Source organism: Corapipo altera, unplaced genomic scaffold (genome assembly GCF_003945725.1).
Source record: "Corapipo altera isolate COAL_440 unplaced genomic scaffold, ASM394572v1 52b, whole genome shotgun sequence".
NCBI classification, from domain to species: domain Eukaryota; kingdom Metazoa; phylum Chordata; class Aves; order Passeriformes; family Pipridae; genus Corapipo; species Corapipo altera.
In genome coordinates, this window is record NW_020884922.1 from 4904204 (window position 1) to 4921430 (window position 17227).

The following is a 17227-nucleotide window of genomic DNA, read 5'->3' on the forward strand; positions in this document are numbered from 1 at the left end:
CTGCTTCTGTGTCATGTGGCAATAAGATGAGGAATAGCTGACTTAGTCACTGTGAGCTTGGAGATCAGCTGAGGGCTCTCACAGCCACTTCCTAAGTTATGTGTCATGACGGTGTCCACGTAGGTTTTCCTAGAAAAGCTTGTGTAGAAGGAGAACTTATCTCCAGGAGGTTTGATTCTTAATTATACCTTCCTTAGTTTTTTCAGCAAAATTCAGTTCAGTGGTCTACAGGGTGTTTTGGTTTTTTTGTTTGCTTTCTTAACAAAAGTTGAAAGATACAGGTAAAGGCTAAAGTAGTGCCAGAGAATGGACTGAGAACAGTTGTGCATAATGTTCCTGGATATGATTAAAGGCATTTAGCTGCAGTCTGTACTAGTGAATAGAACTGTACAGGAAAGCAGAAAACCAAAGGGAACATAGAAGTCGACATTTTTTAAAAATAGTAATATTAATAACTAAAAGTAGCAATTGTGTATAAAAAGGAAGCCTTTAAACATGGATGAAGCTCTAAAACAGGGTTACTGTGTCTATAAAATAGGCTTTGGTGCAGTCTCCTATATGTATATCTACACACTCCTATATGTGTATCTTTTTATTTGAAACAATTTTTTTCACTGTCTGTCCTGTCCCTGGTAGGATTTCATGTTCACTACTTAGTTCGATATACTGGTATGCAGCAAGAGAGATAACTCTTACCTTCCCAGGGAGGTCATGAGAGAATTCCTCTGAAAGTTACATCCAGACGTGTGAATGATAAAGATGGTTGGAAACAGTGAATGTACTAAGGCTTATATCATGCCTCACGAAAGTGATTGCTTTCTGTGATGAAATGGCAGGCTCAGCAGCTGAGGGAAGAGCAGTGCTTGTTTCTTGGCCTGACTATAGCCAGACCTATGGCACTGTCCCAAAGCAGCCTTGTTACTGGGGAAAGGTGAACTGAATAGGTGGAGTAAAAGATGGGCTGGAAAAATTGCCAAGATCTTTGTGTTCAAACTTATTCAATACATGTGTGAGATTGTTTGTTTATTTTTTTATGGAATCATAGGATGGCTTGGGTTGGAAGGGACCTTAAAGATCATGTAGCTCCAAATCCCCTGCCATGACCAGGGATACCTTCCACTAGATCAAGTTACACAGAGCCCCATCCAGCCTGGTCTTGAACACTGTTTTCTGTGGTGAATCCTTGAGAGTCTCTATTGGGGTGATACAGTTCATAATCTGTCTATCAGGGACCCTGACTGGTGGGACAGGTCACAATGCACTGTCAGCAAGTTTGGTGGTGGGGAGCAAAAATTAGGGAAGTGGTCAATACAGTGGAGGGAGGCACAAGGACTGCTCATCAGGGACATCAAAATTCTGGAGAGATGAAGTAACAGAAACCTCATGAAGTTCAACAATAACTAAGACCTGCCTGGGACAGGGAAGAGACCTATGTAACAGTACAGGGTGAGGGTTGGCTAACTACATAGCAGCTTTGCAGAGAAACTAAGGACTGAGGAGAGATTGAGACTAGTGTCCTGGTGGAGATGTTGGACAATGTCTACTTGTGATGATGAAGTCTGATCACATGCCAAGTGGCAGGTGAAAGAGGGATATCAACAGGCTGAGGCAAGGACGGCTTGTGAAGCTGCATTTGCAGTATTGTGTCCACCTCTGGCACCTGCAGTGCAAGACAAAAATTGACATGCTGGAGCTAGTCCAGTGGAGGGCCATTAAGATGATAAGGGAATGGAAACATATGAGGCACAAGGACTGGCTGAGGTGTGGGGTTTTTATTTGGTTGTTTTTTTAATTTTGTTTTTGTTTCTTTGGGGGGGTTTTGCTGGAGAAGAAAATACTAATGGAAAACTGGATTTCTGTTGTACTACCTAGTAGACAGGTCAGAGTGAGAAGAGTGAAGGTCTTCAGAAGTTCATAAATGATGGACTACAACAGCTGTAAGTTGCTGCACAAGAAGTCCTGGTTAAATAACAAGAGAACATTTTTCACAATGAGGGTTGCTAAACACCTCGTTCTTCCTGGAAAGGCTGTGGAATCTCCAGCCTTAAAGATTTCAACTCAACTGGAACGGCCATGAGCAGCATGATCTAATGTAGGTTTAGGCCTGCGTTGGCAACAGGGTTAGACTAGCTGACCTTCCAACTTAAAGTAGTGTACAATATTCTGGAAGGACATTTAATAGGACTTCTGTTGAAGTTGGAAAAGAATTCTTTCTGCTAACTTCGGTTCAAATTTTGCATGTGACAGAATATTGTATGATCTCCTTATGTGTTTTGATCATTATTTTGTTGTTTTTTCCTAGGTTGATTCTGATTGTCTTTGCCTGGGTGTATTTTTTTATCAGGGGCTAGTAGAACTGTGCTTCATTAGTTGTAGTCCTTTGGATCAAAGCAGTCTAAGCTGGGGTGGATTTGGAACCCTATTTTTACATTTGTTTTCACGTCAAAGAAAAACAAAAAATTACACAACAGAAAATCTCTAAAAGTTAATATTTAAACAGATAAGTTGCTAAGTTCTGTTTTGGTTTTTTTGTGTTTCCTTTTAGGATTCAGATGGAGTCCAACAGAAAGAGTCAGCTGCTTCACCAGCACATGCATGTGTTCGTCCTACGAGAGTGGTATCATCCACCTCCGAAGAGGAGGAAGCGTTTACAGAGAAATTTCTAAAAATTAATTGCAAGTACATCACTAATGGCAAGGTACTGAAACCTTCAGGTGTTACTGTATGGGATAAAACAATAAGGCACATTTAAATCATAAACCATACAGTAAAATTTAGTCAGAGATTGGTAGATGAATCAGCTTATGTGCTATATATGTCTATATAAATATATTTCTTTTTACTCTCTGTTTTCTTGGGATTCCCTAGGCCACTTGTTTCAAGACATGATGCAAGCAGTTGATATGTGACAAACTTCCCTGATGCCATACTGTTACATAATTCTTTTGAGGGCTTGAGGTTCTGTTTTGTTCCTTATGTTAGTATCTCTGGTAGTGAATTCTCTTTACTCACAGTGGAGAGGGACATGCCTTATAGTATAAGGAAATATGTAGTTGTGTAACTTTGCTTTAATTTTTAGTTTTAAAGCAGAATAGGGTGAATGTGGTCTTATCCTGTCCTTGATAAGTTTTCTGATGATGCAGGATGATAAATTTTCAAAGTTTGCTAGAGAAAACTTAAAAGATTCATCCTCTACTTCCCACTCTGGAAGTGATTTTGAAACTCCTAGTTAACTGTTTTATAGGGCTTCAGTTGTGAGTCTCTTATCACTGTGACTGCTGCTCATAAACCTAAATCTAGTGAAAACCTATCTTTCAATATGTCTAATTATGGAAAGGGACTTTAAGGTGACTGTCATTTCTCGCTGTTATTCTGTATATGTTTGCAGTTGCTTTTAGTTACACCTGTGACTTCCTGGACAACAGAGAGGAATTCTCCAGACAGGCAGTGGCTGGAACCTGGGAATGTTTGCTCTGTTCATTGCACTTGCTCCCTACTAACTGTTAGAGGCAGGATATTAAGCACAGTTAGAGACAGGTCATGTGAATATCCACATTCTGTTCAGACAATAAATCAGTGTAGCTAGTGAGCTGCAGTAACACCTTAACTCACTCTTTACTGCATATGTAGGTGTGCTCTCTTACAGCTGCACTATTTGCTTCTTCTGTAGAAAAGTGTGCAGCTCTAGGTTTTTTTCATTCTTTGCACTGTTCCTTGGAGGCAGAAAAAGATATCTTAAACAGTCTGTTTGACTGAAACTGAAACTAGTAGATGAGATGTGAATTTGTCATTCTTTCTTATGTTTTCTAGTTTACTTGAATTGTTTTGAAAAGTAGTAGGTAAAGGAAAATTAGTTATACTAAGGCTTGAAAAAAACCCAAAACACCAACCTGGTGTTTTTCTACAAAAAGAGAGAATAAAATAAAATTATCTTTATGATAAAAGCATCATGAATTGCAGTTTTTGTTCAACCATACATGTTCAAGAATGTAATGGATTTATTTAGAGAACTTTTCTTTTAAAAGTTCTTGTCAGGATTCCTCTCAAACTTTCTTAAAGGTGTTTTGCTTAACTGCCTAATCTTTGCATATGGGGGCACACCAATGTGATAGTTTGGCTTTAATCTTCCCTTTATAATGATTTTTCAGATTTCTGCCTCAGGTGTTGTATAGGATTTAGAACTACTGTTTTCTTTCCCACGTGTAACATATGGGTAGTGAAAGAATAGAATATTTTGATTGGAAGGGACCTACAGTGATCATCTAATCCAGCTACCATCAAGGCTATGACCTTGTCTCTTCTATAGATCTCTTCTGTACCAGATCTACGGAATATTAATAAAATTCCACTTTCATGTGTGGTCATTAATGAAAGAACTCAGATATAGAAATGCTGCTTTTTTTTGATTATGTACTGAATTTACAGAAGTAATATTTGTTTAAAGAGAAGCAGTTGTTCTTCTGAAAGGAACTGACTTTTGCAGTCATGTTAAATTTGTTTTCTAGACTACAGTGGATATAACAAAATGTTGACTTCTCTTGACAGTCCTCCTCTTGGGAGGTCCTTTTTGCACCTTGAAAGTCTATTTCCACAATATGATGCTGGGAAAGAAATACCAGTGACAATTTTTTTCAGTATCTTGGAATTAGGTAAATACATTCTGCTGACTTTGAAGTCTTTGGCATGTGTGTTGGACTCTAAAAGACACATATAAAACATGACTAGGCACTGAACTACTAAAAGGAATCACATCTTGATACTGGAGCTGCTTCTGAAACTCTTTTCCTTTTTCCATACTAATGGCAACTTCATTTTTCTCCTGTGAAGGTTGTCAACTGTCATTTGAGAACAAATTTCTGGAGTTGGGAAGGATTGTAACTGTGTTTCATGCTGCCCTGATATGTCTTCTTGAAATGAAACTGGAAACAAACAATCCCCCCCAGTCCACAATGTTTGTAATAACTGTGAATGTTTTATCAGTAAGCTGAATATTTATTAATTTCCTGATAACTTTCAACAGTAAATGAAGTGACTCTTTCCTGAATCTTGCAAAAATCTGTCCAGATTTGTAGTCTTTAGGATTCAAGATCTGTAACTGAAGGATCCCTGTCATTCTACTTAAAGCTAACTTTCTTCCAGTTCATAGTTTTAGCTCAACCTCTGCTGTTTTAACAGTTAAATGAATTTCTGTAGCAGGCAAATGGTGTTGGTGTTGGCATGTGTTTCTAACACTTTTCTTTTAAAAAAAGTTCAACATATTGTAAATTACCTTTGTTTTTACAGCTGGATTGTGTAAGAATGCTGTAGTTTGTAATATGAATAGCAACGTTAAAATTTTTCATACTCAAAGTTTTAAAATCTACTTCATGTACTGCAGCAGTATCATTGTGATTTAATCCATCCAAAGTTGCATCTTTAAAAGTCTTTAGTGCTTTTTATTCTATTTCCATTCTGTAAACATATTTGTCCAATCAGTTAACAGGTCCATTAAGTTAGAATGACTTGTATTGGCTACTGTGTTATTTTTGTGTAAAGAAAATGAAGATAAATGGCAGTTTTTGAAGGTCTCTCTTTTTTTGTGCTCCAATTAAATCGCAGAAAGTGAGAAGAGTTAAGAGTCAAGTTTTAGATGATGCTGGAAATTGCTTGCAGACCTACCAGTTAAGCCCTGTGGTTATCTGGGAAGGATGTCTCCTTACCCTCAGAGGAGCTGTTTAGTGTATTCATTAGGGTGCAAGGGTTTCTTATTTTACTAAAACCAGTTATTGATTAGTTGCGAGGAACAAAACTTTTCTCTGAGGAAAATAGGAGGCATTCCTCAGAAAAAGTTGCATTTCTACATGATTGCAAAACATAAGAAACTGTATCAGGTTACCTAAATTTAAAGATGCTTAAAAAAACCCAAAACATACCTTTTTCCTACCAAAAAGATGGAGAAGAAGCTGAAATATGAAGGAGAAAAATTACCTCTTCTTTTCCCTCTCGTTTTAGGGTACAGTCAATGGTGTGCTGCTAGTGACACCAAATAACATAATGTTTGATCCTCATAAAATGGATCCTCTGGTCCAAGAGAACGGCTGTGAAGAATATGGCATCATGTGTCCAATGGAAGAAGTGATGTCAGCTGCTCTGTATAAGGAAATTGTGGACAGCAAAATTAAGGATTCGTTAAGCATGTAAGATAGAATAGTATTTGTAAAGCTTTAAGTAAATTTGAACTGTAGCCATATGTTGGCCATACAGAAGCAGCAAATGAGTGTTTTCCTTGTTTTCTTTGTTAAGGAAGAACATCGAAGGTTGATTTGGAAAGACCCTATAGAAAAGTGCGACTCTTCATTGTTAACCATTTTTCACTTGCTTCCCAAATGCTTGTTCCTCTGACAAACGGTTATAGACTCGTTTTCTAAGATTTGTGTGTGTTTTCATGGGACTAGGAATATATTTATTCCCTTTTGGGCTAGAGGAGGGGCCACATATTCACCTTTAGCTGTAGCCTTGTTTTATGTAAACAACAAATTTGCATCAGTGAGCTAAACTGGTGTTTAGCCTGGCAGGCATTTAAAACTGACTTTAAACAACATTATTAAAATCTTCGTTCATTTCTATGTGTTGCCTAATTTTTATACTGTTCTCAGAAGTAGGATAAATTCTGTCTTTAAAAACCAAAAAGGATTTAAAAAAATAATCAGGTAAAGGCCCCCTTTTACCTATTTCAGCTCATAAAGCACAAACATTTGCACACTACCATGACTATCTACCTTTAACCAAGGTAGAATTGTCTAGGTGTACGAGTGTAAATCTGTTTACCTGATGTGTAAATCTTAAATGCAACTATTTTAATTAAGGTGTAAAGATATTTAGAACTCTGAAAAATTCCATTTTACAGTTCTTGTAGGTAATATACTAAGCACATCTTTCTTGATAATCTTATTAGTTTTGGACATCTAGATATTTGAGGTGCCTCCTACCATTTTTAAGTTCAGTTTTGGCATAGACCTGGTAGTGAACTGGTGTCTTGGCTACCTGAAGTCATCTGTCTGTTGAAAGAGCAACTGAAGTACATATTGCTGCAGAAGTACTTTGGGGCTTTTGATACAGAATGGGGATGTCTTCAGCATGATTGCTTTTCTGGAAGTTTATTTTCCAGAATGAGTTTTTAAAAGTTGCTCACAGTTCCTACTTCAATTGGTGTACAGTGGAAGGAATAAGATAATGAAAACTTGATGACTCCTTTTAACCTACCTGTCTGAATCATAATACTGCAGTTGCAAAACAACTGTGTTTCTAGCATGTTTAGCTTGTTAATGACTTAGTAATTACTTACAAATCTAGCTTCCATGACCTGTTGATTTTTGTACTCCTATAGCACGTATTTTCTGTTTTGTTTATAATATGAATGCATATGAAATGAAAACATGTCTGTTAATAAAAGGTCACACTGTGCGTTCAGAGCCCTGTATGTCCAATTAGATGTATCTTTCATGTCAACTTTATAAACTATTAGATAAAATACTTCTAGCATTTTCTTCAGTCCCAACACATTTTTACTGTAGCCTTATAAAAAATTTGAGGCATATTTGTAAATCTGAGGGAAAATAAAAATCAAATTTCTCAAGTCTGTAAAAACAGAAGTCCCAACAGCTACAGCTAGATCTGACAAGACCTGTATCTGGAGGTATTTTAGACTTAAATCATATTTTCTCACTGTTTTTTTTCTAAATATTCCATTGTTACAATTAACCCTCTTTTCTCCCAATTTTGCCAACTGTCAAACCTGCTTAAATTTGGGAAAACCGTCTTAGTATTCAGGTTATTGATATGGAAAATGATTGTGAACCCCATGGATTCTTTGGTTCTTAAAACTGCAATTTTGTGTTGTGTGGTTTCTATATGTAAGCCACAATCTGTGGTGAAACTGGACAAAAAAATATCTGACCACATACAGATATCTTGGGGATTTCATGAACCTTAGGTTGTGCTTGTATAAGAGCACCTATTACCAGCATAATCCTGAAAAATCTAGGAAATGGCCCAGTCTAATAGGTAATAAATTCTAAAGTCTAACCTACGTGCTTTGTAAGCAGAATTACTCCAGCAGCAACAGCAGCATATTATCAGTTCCACCTTAACACTTAGATAAGAGGGTGCATAAGTTTCTCAAAAACATCCTGAATTTCAGCACTGTCTCACTAATATGACCTAACTGAATAAAGTTTTGTAGAACAGTAGAGTGAATATATTATCCTTCAAGATACAAGATTAGGATACAAGCTTCTTAAAAGTGTTTAATAATAGGTAATATAAGAGGTGATGGGCTTGTGATAGCAAGGAAATTGAGAACTCTAGTCAAGATAAACATGAGAATTTATGAAGGTTGTGTACTGCTCATGTTTTTTTTGACAACAGAGGAAAAGCTTGAGTTCTGTAGATGTAGTTGAGCATGTTCACAGTACCTTTCAAGTCCTCCTCTTCTAAAACTCATAGAATTTCTCATTAGCTCATCTTGAAAGGCAGGTTTGAGTAAGACTATTTGCTGTGGGGAAAATAAGTTTTTATGCTTGCTTTTTACTTTGTTATTTATCACATCTTCGATTGTACAAGTAGTTTGGGATTTATTTTGCCAAACAATGGTATCTTCAAAGTTAGGTACCTGCTGAAGACCTGTTTTAGCAGAAATGCCGTGGGCACAATAGTAACATCTATGTTGATGGTTCCTGTTGTTCTGCATTGACTGGCTCAGATAGCTAAGGTTAGACCAGACGACTTCTGCCATTCACTTCTTACCTGTGAGCTAGGTGACAACTTGCTCACAGAGTGGGAGAGATCTGTGCAACTGTACTGGCCTCTTTGGGAGACAAAACTTAAAAGTTTGTGGATAGCTTTTACCTTTAGAGGTTATGGTTGTGTGTAGCTCTTTGTTGTTTTTACTTTGACATTTATTTTATTTTTACACTTTAAGTGCCTCAAACAATGTAGTTGGTTTCACAGGAGAGCTTGTCCTTGTGAAAGCAGTGTCATAGACTTGGAAAGTCCTAGTGATGTCATGCTGGCAAAAGGTCTGCTATGTTTACTGTTACAGTGTTATATTTTACGCTTGTATATTACTAATGCTCTGGATTAAGTTGTTTTTTGGAGTTTGTTTTTAAGAGTTTAAACTAAACTTAATAAAGAAATGAACTTGATATAAAAGGTAACCGTTATAGCAATATTCTTATTTGCCCAACAGAGATGTAGAACAGCTGTCAGTAAGAGAACATTGCCATTCCAAGAAATCTGCAAAGAGCAATACAGATGAAATGGATTCCAGGATGCGGGATACAGGCAATGACAGTGCTAGTACTGCCCCAAGGAGCACAGAGGAGTCTCTTTCAGAAGATGTATTCACAGAATCGGAACTCTCTCCAATACGTGAAGAACTTGTTTCCTCGGATGAGCTTCGACAAGATAAATCTTCTGGAGCATCATCTGAATCTGTCCAAACAATAAACCAGACTAGTGCTGAATGTTTAACAGTCATTTCAGACTCAAATGAAGCTGCCAGTGACTTAAAGCCCAGTGCTGAAATGGCTGTAAGTGTTAAACAGTTTGGTACCCACTTAAGTTCAGAAAGTGCTAAAATGTCTATAAAGGGGGAACGAGAACCTCCTGAAAATACTACAGATGTCCCCCAGCAGTCATTGCAAAGATCACACAGTAGTGAGGAGCATGGCAAAGAGGCAGAAGTTGACAAGGATCAAGGTTCCTCACTAGGAAAAGAACCAGATAATGAGAAGGAAGAGGAATGTCCACCTTGTGAAGATACCACAGACTCTCAAAAGAAAGAGACGGCTAACAAAGGAAAAGTAGTGGGAGAGCAAACTCAACACTCAGAGACAGAAGTTGAAGAACTCCGTAAACTCTGGAAGACCCACACTATGCAACAAACAAAACAACAAAGAGAAAACATGCAACAGGATTCACAAAAAGAAATTAGTCAGAAAACTGTGTCTGCAGGAGACGGGCGGTTAGAAGGTGAGTCAATGAGTATTTATGGATACAGTGTTAGCCTTTGGATTGACAAAGTATCACCCTACAGTTCAATAGAATTTTTGCACTTTGTTTTCATTCTGTGTGACACATCTCCCCATGTATCAGTTATGTTTCTCATTAGCTTGAAGATATGCCAAAGCTAAAGGACCTAAAGTAGTGGAGAAAATATTGCTCAGGAAACTGAAAACACAGATAATTTTGTTACTGTAACTTTTCCTCATTGAAACTGTATTTCTGGTCATACTAAATCATAGTATCTTTCTAGGGGAGATTTAAACAAGCCTATAAATTAGGTCTATGATACCTTGGTCACAGTTAAAAATGTTCTTTAGCAATCAGCTAGCTCTAACTTAAATTTCCATCACAGTGTACATGTGTGTGAATGAATTTTGGGAAATGAATTGGTTATTTATGGCATGTCTGCCTTGTGATTAAGATTTATAGTGTGAGCAACAAACACCAGAGTCTTAACACTGGGTTTGATACTTTAAGAATGTTATTTCACTTGCATCTTGTCATACTTTCATGATGACTAGAACAAGGTTAAGCATCCAAAAAACATTTCTCAAGACAAATAAGAGCTAGATGATAAGAAACTAATGGTATGGATACAGGGAACAACTAGGTTTTATTTCTTGAGTACCTTTTTTCTTCTGCAAAGATCGGGGCCTGGAATTATTAGTTGGAAGTTATCCTGAAGGTCTGTTGAAGTTTTTCATACTGAAAAATGCTGTACCTTTAAGCAACTTAAATATACTTCTGTATGTATTTGATTTTGCTTTTTAAATAATTCATAGGTCACTTTCTGATGCCTTGCTATCTTACTAATGGAGATAAATAAACTAGTTGTTTTAATTGTGCAATATTTTGGGGGCTAGAAAAAAATCTGTGTGTGTGTGATAGGCATTAAAGATATGTGAAGTGCATTTGAAGGTAAAATTTTTTATGTTAATAATTAAAAGTCAAAATTATATTTAATAGAAAGCTACACTCTTTGGTTGATAGAAATTTGTCTTACACTTCAGAATCTGGTGTAATAGTTCTTGTTGGTTTTGTCTTAATTTTGGTTTTTTCTTCTGCTGTGAAGGAAGTAACTAAATTTTAAAGCAGATGAATTGTTGCATCATTCTGTAATAAGTTTGACTTTTATGCCTTAAATATTAAAAGTAGTCTTCTGGCAAATATGTCAGCTAGCAGTAGTTGCTGATTGTGACTTATAAAAAATGCAGGTACTAAGTGTTCTTTGCTGCAATTGCTGCTTTTCTTACAATTGAATATTGTTTGTAATTTAGTTGCATTAAATGCTTTAGTGTCAGTTTTCTAAAATATTTTATCATAATAACTGCAGGTTTTTCATGTGTTATGTGATCTGTACACTCACAGAGTATATACACAGATAACCAAATAGTTTGCATACAGTCTCACAGAAGAGTGCTAGAAACCTTCTGCACATGGTGTTACAGCCTCGCTCAAGTTTGAGGGGGTAAAATAGAAAGAAAAAAATTAAAAAAACAAAGGTTCCTTTTTGGAGATTTGTACCAATTACTTCAGATCAACTTCAGTAGGAATTATTACATGTTTGTTATTCTTGAATGCTGTATTAGCAGAATGCAAATAAACCAGTAAATTAAGAATTAATATTTTGCAAGCTAGATAAATTTGGTGAAGCTTCTACAGGTACAATTAAATAGAACCGAGGTAAAAGCATAGATCTGCTGTTTAACTCTTGAAAGCCATCAGACTAAATATGAGAGATCTATTAACAGTAGGACACTAAAAATACTAGGTCATTTAAAATTTGAAATACCATAAACACAGTCAGAATAAAACTCTGAAGTAGTCATACTACAAGTTTTGGATCATGAAGTTACCTAGACAGTCTCTTAATTTCTTTTATACAACAAGGACTTCATTGATTTTTTTTTTTTTCTTCTGTGGGTTTTTTGAGCATTTAGGGTTTTGGGAACTACTGTTTTTTGATCTTTGCAGAGGTCAAATGTTTCTGAGTTTGGAATTAATGATCTATTTCTTCTGAATATTGAACAGATGGCACAATGCAAGTAGATAATTGTGAGTAGACTAGAATAACTAAAAAGGTCTTCCTTGTATCGGTTTTTAATTTTCTTATTACCCAGGACTCTGTTATACTCTCCTATTTTTACAGACACTTATGTTAACCTCTGGACTGAAATAGAGCTAGATGTAGTTGGTACTTTGGAGAAACTGTAGTGGTCTGTAGTTTTCTGTGTGTATAAACAAGCTGAAATACCATTAATGACATGTCTGTTTGCTGCTTAGTCAGCTAAGTATTTGCAGAGATTGAAAGGAAAAACAAGAAGCATGAGACACAACAGCCATTGCTGAAATCTTTTCTCATTAAGTCTATATCAAATATGCAAGAATATATTGGAGAACACGCCAAAAAAAAGAGCATCTTAAATAACTCTTTTGAGACTTAGGGGTAGGGCTAAATTGTTTGTTTTTATTCTGTCTGCTAGCTGGAACTGTATAATCCCACTTCTCTGAGCTCAGGGAAGTTCTAAACTACTGCATTTGAAGGACCAAAATACCAGATATCAGGTCATTTTAGGAGTACTTATCTAACAGTGCCACAAAGCTCATGTGCCAGACCTGTGAAACTATCTTTTTTATTTCTTTTTAGTGGTTTTTGTTTAATCTGACAGTTTACCTTTGAGCATACACATTTATAAAATACTTGCAAATAATGCATGTTATGACTAATTTACAATACTGTATAAAGCAGGTATAATTCTAAAACGTTGACTGAAAATTAGGAGGTGCACATTTAAATAGTTGCTGGGAAAAAGGTGATGTTTTCTGTGCTTAGTGGATCTTTGGTCTGCATAAAAACTGAAGGAGAATTTCAACTGTAAAGAAAAAATGAGTGTCCTAGGAAACTGGAACACAATCTGTATGTACATTTAATACCAGAGCTAGGATAAGTCCTTTGTTGTCATAACTGATGATCAGAACTCCTAAATTTACTCTTTCCTTCCTTCCTTTATAAAAATCTCTTGGCTGGAGGATTTGGGCAATTGGTCTAGTAAAGAAAAAATTTTAAGAAGGCTTCTTCCTTTACTTTGTGCTGACTTTACAATCCAGATCTTGAGGGTAATCATATAACTGTATTAGTTTAATTAAATATACTACTGGAGGGAAAAATCTGTACTGTAACATCCAGTATGCTTCATCCTGAGATGGTGTTCATGCCATTGAGGTGTTTGATATAGCTAATAAAGTAAAATTAATCCTGTATTAGTAGTGTTAGAACTTTTCCTGTTGCAAATGAAAAGTAATGAACAGGTTTGACATGTGTGAATCAAGGCAAAGTACATATGTAGAATCGTATCTTTTGCATCTATGTGGTATATCTGTTTAATAGTGGGAGGGTTGTCTGATTCAGTGATGAGTGGAATGCTTTGAGAATACCTTCTGAATACTTTCAGTCATAGATGAAATACTATCATAGTGGGATCTCCAGAAATGAATGTAACAATTATTGAATGTGTTGTACTCTGAAGTATTATTCTGTTGATGCAATTGACATAACAGACAAGTGATTATTACTTCTTATGTTACCCTGTCTCCCATTGCTTGTTTATATGTGTCCTATGTACCTATACTGCCTAATACAAAATTGGTTAGTGATTTTGTTAAGCTTTTTTGTACACTGTGGATAGCTTACTTTTTGTTTATTAACAGGGTCTTCAGTTACAAAAGAGAAAAGACGACATCGATCTCACAAGTTTCTGCTTCTCAGGGTTGGAAAACCCATGAGAAAAACATTTGTTTCTCAAGCAAGTGCATCAATGCAACAGTATGCACAGAGGGACAAAAAACATGAGTACTGGTTTGCTGTTCCTCAAGAAAGGTAAGGAGGTAAACTGTAAAAATCAACACTTCACAGTAGGTCTTTGAGCTTCATTTTTCTGCACCGTTCAGAATTTTTCAGTGACTGTGTCTATAAAGCATCACAAAAAAGGATCAGCGTCTGAGGATATTGTTGATTTGGTTTGTATTTGCCCCTGGAATACCTCATTACCTTACTGAAATTTTACTGATTTACATGAGTTACTTGTAGATTCTGCCAGTAGTTTCTCATGGTATTATTTAGGCTTTTGTTTGTAGCAAGTAATTACTGAAAGAAAGATTCAAGTAAGTGAATCTATGTATGGTAGAGGAAGTGAATTCTGCAACAAAGTTTTTATTGTCATTGCCTGTGCTTCCCATTATTTAGAAACTTCCTAAAAATTCTCTCTACTTCTTAGAGCTCTGAGTTCAGAAGAGCTAGCTGGGGCCCTTTTGTCTTATCTTCATATATGGAACATGAAACCTTTCCAGGAAGCAAATTAAGTATGTCTGCTGGAAAAATATCTAAATTTTTTGCACTCAGATATGACATGTCTATGCTCACTTGTACAGTCTTGTATTCTGAAATGGTCTTTATTAGGAAACTGGCTTATTTTCAACTTGAATGTGATTTTTGGGGGTATTACATCCTTGACAAAGAGTGGGGGGAAAAGAAAGAAACAAAAAGCTATCAGCTATCATCTTGTATAAATACCTACTCACAATGATGAAGTCACTTTTCCGTCTTTTCTTTTGAGCTGAATGGCATAGAATGTCCAGTTGAGGCACTGCAGTTGAGGACAGATATGGATCAATTGGAAAGAGCCAGAGGAAAACAGCAAGACTAATTAATGCCTAGAAAGTGTAACATATAAAGAAAATTAGAAGTAAGTGGGGTTCTTTAATCTAAAGGAGAAAAGGTTGATTACAAACATAATCATTTCATACTTAAGTTGGTTGCAGCAAGAAAGGCAGTAGTCTTTTTTCGTGTCTGCTGTGAATAGAAATGTGTAGTGGACTGAAGTTATATCAAAGTATTCGAGTTATCCAACAGGTAGAATTGAGTCTACGCTAGTACATCACTAGTCCACTTTTAAACATCACTCCTGCTTCCTCTTAAGTGGAGGAGATGATGCAAATTCTCAAGTCAAATGTCTTGTCGCACTGATTCTTATGTAGTTAATCCTGTATGGGCCAGGTATCCTCTTGTCATTACAGTCAACTCAAATTTGCTTGTTCTATCAGTGTCATATTTATTTTGAAAGCTGATAAATGTTTCACATATGGCAATGATGTCTAGCTCAGTTGATTAAAATGTTTATTGTCTCTTTAGTTCGTTTTCTAATGTAGCAGAGCAAGTACTTATCTTCAGCATAAGGCAGAGTTTATCACCTGTTTTGGAAGATGGTTCTTAGTTTGCAGTCTGTATCAGATCTTGGAAATTACTCTGCCTATAAAGGGTCTCTCTCTAATTGCATGGAGAGTATAGTATCAGTTCTTTATTCATTTAATGTGTCCTGTGTTTTTTGTACACAAAAAGTCACATGTCCTCGTATTGAGTTGTTTTTCTTAATTTGGTGTTAACCTTGATGAATGCTACTGTGTGCAGGTAAAAACATTGTGTCAATCCAGTTGTCTTCTTCACCTAGTGGTAGGAGAGAAAAGTTGGTATCTGACAACCTGCATTATTTCAGTGTTCTTAATGTCAAATGAACTAGTCTGGGAAGAAGCGTTTAAGAGTTCCTTAAGCATCAAGCTTTGAGGGCCTTTATTTTTAGCTGCTGTAATTATACACCATTCTGAGTTCTTGAGAAGTGCTATGACATCTTAAAATTGATACCTCATTCAGTGCATGAGGAGTCTACATCTTCTTGCTTTGACTTCTGTAAAAGAATTTATCTAACTTCATGCATCTGAAATGTTTTACACTCTCTCACTGCCAAAGAAATTTTTTTTCCTTTCATCAGTGTTGTCCAGGAACCTTAATTTTAACAAGGGTAATTGATTAACTGAACCTGGTTAGAGACTCTTACTACACACCTGTGTGCAGCATCCCTTTAGGTAGAGGCACATGAAAAACAAAACTGCAGTTTTTTGCAGAGATACTGCTCTGTATCTCTTGGTATTCTTCCACTATTCAGTTTTGCAATGATTTAATAAGGGGAGGAGGGGAAGCATGTTCAAATATTGTTCTTTATGCTAGTCCAGTAGGCAGATTGACTGTAGTCAATATCTCTGAAGAGAGCCATAAGGAATAGTCAAATTCTTGTAACCAGAGCCATAAAGCTCTGAGTCTCTTTTCCGCGATGAAGAGATACTAGTGGATTTGTTGCAGGTTCTTTTTCTTAGTGGTCTGTCTGTGCTCCTACAGGAAATATTTAAACAGTACAAACTGACATCTAGTAGGATTGCAAATAACTTTATTCTCTAAATTTTCCGAACTGGAAAACCATGCCATTTGTGGCAGGTAACTTAAAAGGAGGTAACTTTGAATCGTGGTACTTAATGCAGTCAGAGTAGTCTGCATGCTTTCAGTCTTATTCCCTCATGTCTGTAGTAATTCTCATAATCTGTATAATTTTGGTTGTATGTCTTGGGAATGGTCATCTCTTCTTCAGGAGTAGGGAAAACAGACATGCAGACATCTTTAAATTCCAATTTTGTTTGTTCTTATGTAAGTCTTTAAATAAAATAAAAAATTATTGGTGTTTTATTTTAGAAGATATTTCAGTTGTAAGCAGAGGTTTTCAGTGGGACAGAAGTGGTTGAAACCTGTCATGACCAGGCTTCGCGAATGAAGATTTAGGAAGGCACTATCCACGTTTGTTACAGGCACGCTGGTGACTTGTGAGGCCAATACGAGACCGGCATGTTGGTTGCAGAAGGCACAGCAGAAAGACTCCTTAGGTGGTGTATTCAGCTGGATACGATTCTTTCTGCGTTGTCTTTTCTCCTCAAGAGTGATCCTGCATGTATTCTCAAAGGAAACGGCAGTGTTATAGATGGTGTGTCTCCAGGCCTCCCGGTTTGCGACCAGAGTAGACCAGTTATGATGATCAGTGTGGCCGAGGCTGAGATGTTGTTTCAGGGAGTCCTTGTATCTTTTCTTCGGGGCTCCTCTCTTGCGGCAACCGGAGGCAAGTTCACCATAAAGCATGATCTTAGGGAGGCGGTGGTCCTTCATCCTTGAGACGTGTCCTGCCCAATGCAGCTGTGTTCTCAGCAACATGGCCTCAATGCTAGTGACTGCTTCTTGTTCTAAAACAGATGTATCAGTCACATAATCTGACCAGTACGTATTAGAGATATATTTGAAAAGAACTAGTTA

The 17227-nt window shown here is 36.6% G+C and overlaps 1 protein-coding gene across 8 annotated transcripts in view; it reads left to right on the forward strand.

The window, feature by feature from the left end:
* Positions 1 to 17227, forward strand: part of OXR1 (oxidation resistance 1) — a 226608-nt gene that overhangs the window by 174292 nt on the left and 35089 nt on the right. For all 8 annotated transcript variants that reach the window (XM_027657070.1, XM_027657072.1, XM_027657075.1 and 5 more), the window contains 4 exons: positions 2546 to 2698; positions 5992 to 6176; positions 9227 to 10011; positions 13753 to 13921. In XM_027657070.1, coding sequence (XP_027512871.1) covers positions 2546 to 2698; positions 5992 to 6176; positions 9227 to 10011; positions 13753 to 13921 — 1292 coding nt within the window. The remainder of the gene's footprint in view (positions 1 to 2545; positions 2699 to 5991; positions 6177 to 9226; positions 10012 to 13752; positions 13922 to 17227) is intronic.